At 47.5% G+C, this 12,500-nt stretch overlaps 1 protein-coding gene across 1 annotated transcript in view; it reads right to left on the reverse strand.

Annotated features, from left to right (window-relative positions):
• The window catches only part of LOC139532996 (protein diaphanous homolog 3-like), a 255,078-nt gene that overhangs the window by 210,164 nt on the left and 32,414 nt on the right, over window positions 1–12,500 (reverse strand). The window contains exon 6 of the mRNA XM_071331142.1: window positions 9,431–9,560. Coding sequence (XP_071187243.1) covers window positions 9,431–9,560 — 130 coding nt within the window. The remainder of the gene's footprint in view (window positions 1–9,430; window positions 9,561–12,500) is intronic.

Genomic DNA, 12,500 nt, shown 5'->3' on the forward strand with positions numbered 1-12,500 from the left:
GACAGGAAGAGAGATAATAGAGGAGAGAGGGAGAGACAGGAAGAGAATAGAGGAGAGAGGGAGAGACAGGAAGAGAGAGAATAGAGGAGAGAGGGAGAGACAGGAAGAGAGAGAATAGAGGAGAGAGGGAGAGACCGGGGGTATCATCGGATGGGGCCACAGTGTCTCCTGACCCCTCCTGTCTCAGCCTCCAGTATTTATGCTGCAGTAGTTTATGTGTCGGGGGGCTAGGGTCAGTTGGTTATATCCGGAGTACTTCTCCTGTCTTATCCGGTGTCCTGTGTGAATTTAAGTATGCTCTCTCTAATTCTCTCCTTCTTTCTCTCTCTCGGAGGACCTGGGCCCTAGGACCTTGCGTCAGGACTACCGGGCATGATGACTCCTTGCTGTCCCCAGTCCACCTGGCCTTGCTGCTGTTCCAGTTTCAACTGTTCTGCCTGCGGCTATGGAACCCTGACCTGTCCACCGGACGTGCTACCTGTCCCAGACCTGCTGTTTTCAACTCTCTAGAGACAGCAGGAGCGGTAGAGATACTCTTAATGATCGGCTATGAAAAGCCAACTGACATTTACTCCTGATTATTATTTGACCCTGCTGGTCATTTATGAACATTTGAACATCTTGGCCATGTTCTGTTATAATCTCCACCCGGCACAGCCAGAAGAGGACTGGCCACCCCTCATAGCATGGTTCCTCTCTAGGTTTCTTCCAAGGTTTTGGCCTTTCTAGGGAGTTTTTCCTAGCCGCCGTGCTTCTACACCTGCATTGCTTGCTGTTTGGGGTTTTAGGCTGGGTTTCTGTACAGCACTTCGAGATATTAGCTGATGTATGAAGGGCTATATAAAATAAACTTGGTTTGATTTGATTGAGACAGGAAGAGGGAGAATAGAGGAGAGAGGGAGAGGCAGGAAGAGAGAGAATAGAGGAGAGAGGGAGAGACAGGAAGATAGAGAATAGAGGAGAGAGGGAGAGACAGGAAGAGGGAGAAGAGGAGAGAGGGAGATACAGGAAGAGAGAGAATAGAGGAGAGAGGGAGAGACAGAGAAGAGGGAGAAGAGGAGAGAGGGAGAAGAGGAGAGAGGGAGATACAGGAAGAGAGAGAATAGAGGAGAGAGGGAGAGACAGGAAGAGGGAGAAGAGGAGAGAGGGAGAGACAGGAAAAGGGAGAAGAGGGAGAGACAAGAAGAGGGAGAATAGAGGAGAGAGGGAGAGACAGGAAGATAGAGAATAGAGGAGAGAGGGAGAGACAGGAAGATAGATAATAGAGGAGAGAGGGAGAGACAGGAAGAGGGAGAAGAGGAGAGAGGGAGAGACAGGAAAAGGGAGAAGAGGGAGAGACAAGAAGAGGGAGAATAGAGGAGAGAGGGAGAGACAAGAAGAGAGAATAGAGGAGAGAGGGAGAGACAAGAAGAGGGAGAATAGAGGAGAGAGGGAGAGACAAGAAGAGAGAGAATATACGAGAGCATCACTGGCTTCTAAATGAAATTCTCCACAGATGTTTAGAAATCAAATCACCACACTTATGGTAAACACTGAGTCTCAGAGATTTCTCTCTTTCCCTTCTGCTCTCTCTCTGTCTCACTCCTCTCTGCCCAGACTAGAGATAAATATACCAATATCCCTGTGAGTGAGAAGGGAGGCAGATAGCGAGAGAGAGGAAGAGGAAGATAGAGAGAGAGGAAGATAAGACTAACCACTTCTGCAAAAATTGGAAAACACTAAACAAACAACAACACGAAGAGATATCTATCCTAAACAGAGATTTATGGGTAAACCACTTCTCCAATCTTTATGGCCCGATAACAAACAACAAACAGCAAAAACATATACATGATCAAAAGACAAATCTTAGAATCAACTATTAAAGACGACCAGAAACCCACTGGATTCTCTAAATTACATTTAATGAACGACAATACAAACCCTCCAACCCAAAAAGGCCTGTGGTGTTGATGGAATCCTCAATGAAATGATCAAATATACAGACCACAAATTCCAACTCAAATCGAATCAAATTATATTAGTCACATGCGCCAAATACAACAGGTGTAGTAGACCTTACAGTGAAATGCTTACTTACAAGCCCTTAACCAACAATGTTTTAAGACGTTAAGAAGAAAAACGCATTAAGAACAAAATTGCCAAGTAAAATAAATTGAAAATAACAGAAACAAATTATTAAAGAGCTGCAGTAAAATAACAAATGTGGAGGCTATATACAGGGTGTTACGGTACAGAGTCAATGTGGAGGCTATATACAGGGTGTTACGGTACAGAGTCAATGTGGAGACTATATACAGGGGGTACCAGTACAGAGTCAATGTGGAGGCTATATACAGGGTGTTACGGTACAGAGTCAATGTGGAGACTATATACAGGGTGTTACGGTACAGAGTCAATGTGGAGGCTATATACAGGGTGTTACGGTACAGAGTCAATGTGGAGGCTATATACAGGGTGTTACGGTACAGAGTCAATGTGGAGGCTATATACAGGGTGTTACGGTACAGAGTCAATGTGGAGGCTATATACAGGGGGGTACCGGTACAGAGTCAATGTGGAGGCTATATACAGGGTGTTACGGTACAGAGTCAATGTGGAGGCTATATACAGGGGGTACCGGTACAGAGTCAATGTGGAGGCTATATACAGGGGGTACCGGTGCAGAGTTAATGTGGAGGCTATATACAGGGTGTTACTGTACAGAGTCAATGTGGAGGCTATATAAAGGGTGTTACGGTACAGAGTCAATGTGGAGGCTATATACAGGGGGTACCGGTACAGAGTTAATGTGGAGGGTATATACAGGGGGTACCGGTACAGAGTCAATGTGGAGGCTATATACAGGGGGTACCGGTACAGAGTCAATGTGGAGGCTATATACAGGGGGTACCAGTTAGTTGAGGTAATTTAGGTAATATGTACATGTAGGTAGAGTGACTATGCATAGATAATAAACAGAGAGGACTGTAGCAGCAGCGTAAAAGAGGGGTCTGGGTAGCCCTTTGATTAGCTATTCAGGAGTCTTGTCGGGGTAGAAGCTGTTAAGAAACCTTTTTGGACTTTGACTTAAACTCTTTAACATCATCCTCAGCTCTGGCATATCCCCCAATATTTGGAACCAAGGACTGATCACCCCAATAGACAAAAGTGGAGACGAATTTGACCTCAATAACTACTGTGGGATATGAGTCAACAGCAATCTTGGGAAAATCCTCTGCATATATCATTAACAGCAGACTCGTACATTTCCTCAGTGAAAACAATGTACTGAGCAAATGTCATATTGTTTTTTTTACCAAATGACCGTACGACAGACCACGTATTCACCCTGCACATCCTAATTAACAAACAAACCAAAACAAAGGCAAAGTCTTCTCATGCTTTGCTGATTTCAAAAAAGCTTAAGACTCAATTTGGCACGAGGACCTGCTGTACAAATTGATGTAAAAGTGGTATTGGGGGAAAAACATAGAACATAATAAAATCCATGTACACAAACAACAAGTGTGCGGTTAAAATCGGCAAAAAAAAACTTTTTTTTCTCTTTTCACAGGGCCGGGGAGTGAGACAGGGATGCAGTTTAAGCCCCAACCTCTTCAACATACACTACCGGTCAAAAGTTTGGGGTCATTTAGAAAGAAAAGCACATTTTTAGATCATTAAAATAACATCAAATTGATCAGAAATACTGTGTAGACATTGTTAATGTTGTAAATGACTATTTTAGGTGGAAACGGCTGATTTTTTATGGAATATCTAAATAGGCGTACAGAGGCCCATTATCAGCAACCATCACTCCTGTGTTCCAATGGCACGTTGTGTTAGCTAATCCAAGTTTATAATTTTAAAAGGCTAATTGATCATTAGAAAACCCTTTTGCAATTATGTTAGCACAGCTGAAAACTGTTTTCCTGATTAAAGAAGCAATACAACTGGCCTCCTTTAGACTAGTTGAGTATCTGGAGCATCAGCATTTGTGGGTTCGATTACAGGCTCAAAATGGCCAGAAACAAAGACTTTCTTATAAAACTCATCAGTCTTTTCTTGTTCTGAGAAATGAAGGTTATTCCATGCGAGAAATTGCCAAGAAACTGAAGATCTCGTACAGCGCTGTGTACTACTCCCTTCACAGAACAGCGCAAACTGTCTCTAACCAGAATAGAAAGAGGAGTGGGAGGCCCCGGTGCACAACTGAGCAAGAGGACAAGTGCATTAGAGTGTCTAGTTGGAGAAACAGACGCCTCACAAGTCCTCAACTAGCAGCTTCATTAAATTGTACACACAAAACACCAGTCTCAACATCAACAGTGAAGAGACGACTCCGGGATGCTGGCATTCTAGGCAGAGTTCCTCTGTCCAGTCTCGACGTCAACAGTGAAGAGGTGACTCCGGGATGCTAGCCTTCTAGGCAGAGTTCCTCTGTCCAGTCTCAACGTCAACAGTGAAGAGACGACTCCGGGATGCTAGCCTTCTAGGCAGAGTTCCTCTGTCCAGTCTCAACGTCAACAGTGAAGAGACGACTCCGGGATGCTAGCCTTCTAGGCAGAGTTCCTCTGTCCAGTCTCGACGTCAACAGTGAAGAGGTGACTCCGGGATGCTGTCCTTCTACAGGCCAGAAAACGTTGAGAGCTTGCGCCACACGTGAAATGGTATGAACTCTGAACTATTGATCACTCAAGAAGAAGTGAGTCCTCGACTACAGCCTAACAGACTACAGCCTAAGATACTACAGCCTAACAGACTACAGCCTAACAGACTACAGCCTAACAGACTACAGCCTAACAGACTACAGCCTAACATACTACATCCTAACAGACTACAGCCTAACATACTACAGCCTAACATACTACAGCCTAACATACTACAGCCTAACATACTACATCCTAACAGACTACAGCATAACATACTACATCCTAACATACTACAGCCTAACATACTACAGCCTAACATACTACATCCTAACAGACTACAGCATAACATACTACATCCTAACAGACTACAGCCTAACATACTACAGCCTAACAGACTACAGCCTAACAGACTACAGCCTAACATACTACAGCCTAACATACTACATCCTAACAGACTACATCCTAACAGACTACAGCCTAACAGACTACAGCCTAACAGACTACAGCCTAACAGACTACAGCCTAACAGACTACAGCCTAACATACTACAGCCTAACATACTACAGCCTAACAGACTACAGCCTAACATACTACAGCCTAACAGACTACAGCCTAACATACTACAGCCTAACATACTACAGCCTAACAGACTACAGCCTAACATACTACAGCCTAACATACTACAGCCTAACAGACTACAGCCTAACAGACTACAGCCTAACATACTACAGCCTAACAGACTACAGCCTAACAGACTACAGCCTAACATACTACAGCCTAACATACTACAGCCTAACAGACTACAGCCTAACATACTACAGCCTAACAGACTACAGCCTAACAGACTACAGCCTAACAGACTACAGCCTAACATACTACAGCCTAACAGACTACAGCCTAACAGACTACAGCCTAACAGACTACAGCCTAACAGACTACAGCCTAACAGACTACAGCCTAACATACTACAGCCTAACAGACTACAGCCTAACAGACTACAGCCTAACATACTACAGCCTAACAGACTACAGCCTAACAGACTACAGCCTAACATACTACAGCCTAACAGACTACAGCCTAACAGACTACAGCCTAACATACTACAGCCTAACAGACTACAGCCTAACATACTACAGCCTAACAGACTACAGCCTAACAGACTACAGCCTAACATACTACAGCCTAACAGACTGCAGCTGGTAGCAAACGCAGAAAACCACAACATCTCCACGACGACCCGGAATAATCTACAAAGGACAATCGACCTCGACTGTGCAAACCAGAGTCTAACATCACCAGCTCAACTATCGAAGCCAGCTTCACGTCAATAAAATGTATTACTTTTCCCCGAACGAGCGATCGTTAGTGGCATATGTATTTATGTGAGAATAGCCTCCCAGGTCCGATAGAGACCCATGTTCCTTAGTCTTCCTTCCAACCCCCCCCCAAACAAAAAAACTGAGGAAACTAAAATGCTATTTGGCCCTAAACAGAGAGTACACAGTGGCAGAATACCTGACCACTGTGACTGACCCAAACTTAAGGAAAGCTTTGACTATGTACAGACTCAGTGAGCATAGCCTTGCTATTGAGAAAGGCCGCCGTATGCAGACATGGCTCTCAAGAGAAGACAGGCTATGTGCACACTGCCCACAAAATGAGGTGGAAACTGAGCTGCACTTCCTAACCTCCTGCCCAATGTATGACCATATTAGAGACAGATATTTCCCTCAGATTACACAGATCAATAAACAATTCCAAAACAAATCCAATTTTGATAAACTCCCATATCTACTGGGTGAAATTCCACAGTGTGCCATCACAGCAGCAAGATTTGTGACCTGTTGCCACAAGAAAAGGGAAAACAGTGAAGAACAAACACCATTGTAAATACAACCCATATTTATGTTTATTTATTTTCCCTTTTGTACTTTAACTATTTGTACATCATTACAACACTGTATATATACAATGACATTTGAAATGTCTCTATTCTTCTGTAACTTCTGTGAGTGTAATGTTTACTGCTCATTTTTATTGTTTATTTATCTTTTGTATAATATCTACCTCACTTGCTTTGGCAACGTTAACACATGTTTCCCATGACAATAAAGTCCTTAAATTGAATAGAATTGAGAGAGTGGTATGTTTCTAGGTGTGTAAGTGTGTGTGTGTGTGAGACTGTGTGTGTGTGTGTGAGAGACTGTGTGTGTGTGTGTGTGTGAGACTGTGTGTGTGTGTGTGTGAGACTGTGTGTGTGTGTGTGAGACTGTGTGTGTGTGTGTGTGAGACTGTGTGTGTGTGAGAGACTGTGTGTGTGTGTGTGTGAGAGACTGTGTGTGTGTGTGTGTGTGAGACTGTGTGTGTGTGTGTGAGACTGTGTGTGTAAGTGTGTTTTTTGCAAGTCTATGTGTGTGTTTACAGAGATAGTCAGTGATGGATGTAGAGAGTACTACTGGGCTCCATGCTGCCTCTAATCCTCCAATCAGACGGAGACACAGCCCAGCAGTCATATTGCCTGGAAGACCTGCAGATACGACAGGAACACTACGATACAACAGGGGATTCTGGGAGAGAGAACCAGAGAATAGTCTGGGGGGAGAGAGAGAGAGAATAGTCTGGGGCAGGGGATAGAGAGAGAGAGAGAGAGAGAGAGAGAGAGAGAGAGAGAGAGAGAGAGAGAGAGAGAGAGAGAGAGAGAGAGAGAGAGAGAGAGAGAGAGAGAACCAGAGAATAGTATCTCTGGGTCTGGTGGGGGACACAGTGTCTCTGGGTCTGGTGGGGGACACAGTGTCTCTGGGTCTGGTGGGGAACACAGTGTCTCTGGGTCTGCTGGGGGACACAGTGTCTCTGGGTCTGGTGGGGGACACAGTATCTCTGGGTCTGGTGGGGGACACAGTGTCTCTGGGTCTGGTGGGGGACACAGTGTCTCTGGGTCTGCTGGGGGACACAGTGTCTCTGGGTCTGCTGGGGGACACAGTGTCTCTGGGTCTGCTGGGGACCACAGTGTCTCTGGGTCTGCTGGGGGACACATTATCTCTGGGTCTGCTGGGGGACACAGTGTCTCTGGGTCTGGTGGGGGACACAGTGTCTCTGGGTCTGGTGGGGGACACAGTGTCTCTGGGTCTGGTGGGGGACACAGTGTCTCTGGGTCTGCTGGGGTAATAGTTTCTCTGGGTCTGCTGGGGGACACAGTGTCTCTGGGTCTGCTGGGTAATAGTGTCTCTGGGTCTGCTGGGGGACACAGTGTCTCTGGGTCTGGTGGGGGACACAGTGTCTCTAGGTCTGCTGGGTGACACAGTGTCTCTAGGTCTGCTGGGTAATAGCTTTTACATCTGATAATAATATTTCATCCACTCAGCAGCTCTAGTGTTTACTGTAATGTCCTGTGTGTTGAATACAAGAGGGTGTGTGTGTGTGTGTGTGTGTGTGTGTGTGTGTGTGTGTGTGTGTTTGTGTGTGTGTATATATTATATATAATGATGTGTACCGTGAGTGAATACATGAGAGGCCATATGAAAAGATGCTTCTGGGGTCGTGTCCACCACTTGACACTTAAATGTGACTTCTGCTTTCAGAATACGAAGGTCACATTGACAAGACGGGTGTGAACGCACAACAGTCTCTTTGTGGTGGGATTGTGTTCAGATCTGTTTGACCACTTCAGAAGGCGGTCAGGGGGATGTGTTGTGTGTGGATTTCTCCTCCGTCTGGAGACACAATCAGGCCACAAAAGGCAAATACAGAGGGGCGACGTCATCCGCACTCCTCCCACAAGTCTCCAGAAAACGGGTTTTGTGACCGAGAGGAACCTTTTCATTGTAACGTCGGAGGAGAGACTTTCCTAGCGTGTGAGGAAGGTGTTTTCTGGACTCATAAATGCTAACCAGCTAGCTAATGTTTAGAATATTTATGTTTTGTTTGGCTAGATTTATGCAATCGCTTTTGCGTTGCTTGCTAGCTAGCTACAGATGTTAGCTTGCTGGCTAGCTACAGAGGTTAGCTTGCTAGTTAGCTACAGAGGATAGCTGGCTAGTTAGCTACAGAGGTTAGCTGGCTCGTTAGCTACAGAGGTTAGCTGGCTCGTTAGCTACAGAGGTTAGCTGGCTCGTTAGCTACAGAGGTTAGCTGGCTCGTTAGCTACAGAGGTTAGCTGGCTCGTTAGCTACAGAGGTTAGCTGGCTCGTTAGCTACAGAGTTTAGCTGGCTCGTTAGCTACAGAGTTTAGCTGGCTCGTTAGCTACAGAGGTTAGCAGGCTCGTTAGCTACAGAGGTTAGCTGGCTCGTTAGCTACAGAGGTTAGCTGGCTCGTTAGCTACAGAGGTTAGCTGGCTAGTTAGCTACAGATGTTAGCTGGCTAGTTACCTACAGAGGTTAGCTGGCTAGTTAGCTACAGAGGTAAGCTGGCTAGTTAGCTACAGAGGTAAGCTGGCTAGTTAGCTAAATAGTTTAGCTGGCTAGTTAGCTACATAGTTTAGCTGGCTAGTTAGCTACATATGTTAGCTGGCTAGTTAGCTACAGAGGGGAACAGGCTAGTTAGCTACATAGGTTAGCTGGCTAGTTAGCTACATAGGTTAGCTGGCTAGTTAGCTTAAGATGTTAGCAGGCTAGTTAGCTACAGAGGTTAGCTACTGCTATCAGTTGTTGTGTTATCATATTGTTCCTATTGCCGGTTGTAGAATGCATACTGGCATTTGAATATAGCTCAGGAAAAGGGAATCCGGGGACATTTCGGACACGGCAGACATTTAAATGTAGGTGTCGATCTCTGCTGGCTGTGTGTTTCTGTCTCCTACCTCGGCTGGCTCTGTCAACGTGCTGCAGGTCGTCTGAGAACTTGGTGACCTCTGGGAACTCCTCCTCACACACTGCAGCCAGGAAGTGGAGTAACGTTGACTTCTGGTCAGCTGACTTCGTGTCCTTCAGCTGGAATCACAAAAAGAGTTCACCCAGTCAGGTTACACACCGTTACACCCAGTCAGGTTACGCACCGTTACACCCAGTCAGGTTACACCCAGTCAGGTTACGCACCGTTACACCCAGTCAGGTTACACACCGTTACACCCAGTCAGGTTACACCCAGTCAGGTTACACCCAGTCAGGTTACACACCGTTACACCCAGTCAGGTTACGCACCGTTACACCCAGTCAGGTTACACCCAGTCAGGTTACGCACCGTTACACCCAGTCAGGTTACACACCGTTACACCCAGTCAGGTTACACCCAGTCAGGTTACACCCAGTCAGGTTACACCCAGTCAGGTTACACCCAGTCAGGTTACGCACCGTTACACCCAGTCAGGTTACACACCGTTACACCCAGTCAGGTTACACCCAGTCAGGTTACACCCAGTCAGGTTACACCCAGTCAGGTTACACCCAGTCAGGTTACGCACCGTTACACCCAGTCAGGTTACACCCAGTCAGGTTACCCACCGTTAGTTACACCCAGCCAGGTTACACACCGTTACACCCAGTCAGGTTACACACCATTACACCCAGCCAGGTTACGCACTGTTACACCCAGTCAGGTTACACACCGTTACACCCAGTCAGGTTACACCGTTACACCCAGTCAGGTTACACACCGTTACACCCAGTCAGGTTATGCACCGTTACACCCAGTCAGGTTACGCACCATTACACCCAGTCAGGTTACACACCGTTACACCCAGCCAGGTTACACCCAGTCAGGTTACGCACCGTTACACCCAGTCAGGTTACGCACCGTTACACCCAGTCAGGTTACACACCGTTACACCCAGCCAGGTTACACCCAGTCAGGTTACGCACCATTAAACCCAGTCAGGTTACACACCGTTACACCCAGCCAGGTTACACCCAGTCAGGTTACGCACCGTTACACCCAGTCAGGTTACGCACCGTTACACCCAGTCAGGTTACACACCGTTACACCCAGCCAGGTTACACCCAGTCAGGTTACACACCGTTACACCCAGTCAGGTTACGCACCGTTACACCCAGTCAGGTTACGCACCGTTACACCCATCCAGGTTACGCACCGTTACACCCCGTCAGGTTACGCACCGTTACACCCAGTCAGGTCACGCACCGTTACACCCAGTCAGGTTACGCACCGTTACACCCAGCCAGGTTACGCACCATTACACCCAGTCAGGTTACACACCGTTACACCCAGCCAGGTTACACACCGTTACACCCAGTCAGGTTACACACCGTTACACCCAGTCAGGTTACGCACCGTTACACCCAGTCAGGTTACGCACCGTTACACCCAGCCAGGTTACACCCAGTCAGGTTACACACCGTTACACCCAGCCAGGTTACACCCAGTCAGGTTACGCACCGTTACACCCAGTCAGGTTACACACCGTTACACCCAGTCAGGTTACACACCGTTACACCCAGTCAGGTTACACACCGTTACACCCAGCCAGGTTACACACCGTTACACCCAGTCAGGTTATGCACCGTTACACCCAGTCAGGTTACACACCGTTACACCCAGTCAGGTTACACACCGTTACACCCAGTCAGGTTACACACCGTTACACCCAGTCAGGTTACACACCGTTACACCCAGCCAGGTTACACACCGTTACACCCAGTCAGGTTATGCACCGTTACACCCAGTCAGGTTACACACCGTTACACCCAGTCAGGTCACGCACCGTTACACCCAGTCAGGTTAAACACCGTTACACCCAGTCAGGTTACACACCGTTACACCCAGTCAGGTTACACACCTTTACACCCAGCCAGGTTACGCACCGTTACACCCAGCCAGGTTACACCCAGCCAGGTTACACACCGTTACACCCAGCCAGGTTACACACCGTTACACCCAGCCAGGTTACACACCGTTACACCCAGTCAGGTTACGCACCGTTACACCCAGTCAGGTTACGCACCGTTACACCCAGTCAGGTTGCGCACCGTTACACCCAGTCAGGTTACACCGTTACACCCAGTCAGGTTACGCACCGTTACACCCAGTCAGGTTGCGCACCGTTACACCCAGTCAGGTTACACCGTTACACCCAGTCAGGTTACACACCTTTACACCCAGCCAGGTTACGCACCGTTACACCCAGCCAGGTTACGCACCGTTACACCCAGTCAGGTTACGCACCGTTACACCCAGCCAGGTTACGCACCGTTACACCCAGCCAGGTTACACACCGTTACACCCAGCCAGGTTACACCCAGCCAGGTTACACACCGTTACACCCAGCCAGGTTACGCACCGTTACACCCAGCCAGGTTACGCACCGTTACACCCAGTCAGGTTACACACCGTTACACCCAGCCAGGTTACACACCGTTACACCCAGCCAGGTTACACCCAGTCAGGTTACACACCGTTACACCCAGCCAGGTTACACCCAGCCAGGTTACACACCGTTACACCCAGTCAGGTTACGCACCGTTACACCCAGCCAGGTTACGCACCGTTACACCCAGTCAGGTTACGCACCGTTACACCCAGCCAGGTTACACACCGTTACACCCAGTCAGGTTACACACCGTTACACCCAGCCAGGTTACACACCGTTACACCCAGCCAGGTTACACCCAGTCAGGTTACACACCGTTACACCCAGCCAGGTTACACCCAGTCAGGTTACACACCGTTACACCCAGTCAGGTTACGCACCGTTACACCCAGTCAAGTTACGCACCGTTACACCCAGTCAGGTTACACACCGTTACACCCAGTCAGGTTACACACCGTTACACCCAGTCAGGTTACGCACTGTTACACCCAGTCAGGTTACACACCGTTACACCCAGTCAGGTTACACACGTCTGCTGACGTGTCTAATAACGGTTGTATCGTGTCCAGGAGATCTCAGTCCTATACAACAGACCCGCCAACTGACG

This window comes from Salvelinus alpinus, chromosome 10, assembly GCF_045679555.1.
Source record: "Salvelinus alpinus chromosome 10, SLU_Salpinus.1, whole genome shotgun sequence".
Classification (NCBI taxonomy): Eukaryota; Metazoa; Chordata; class Actinopteri; order Salmoniformes; family Salmonidae; genus Salvelinus; species Salvelinus alpinus.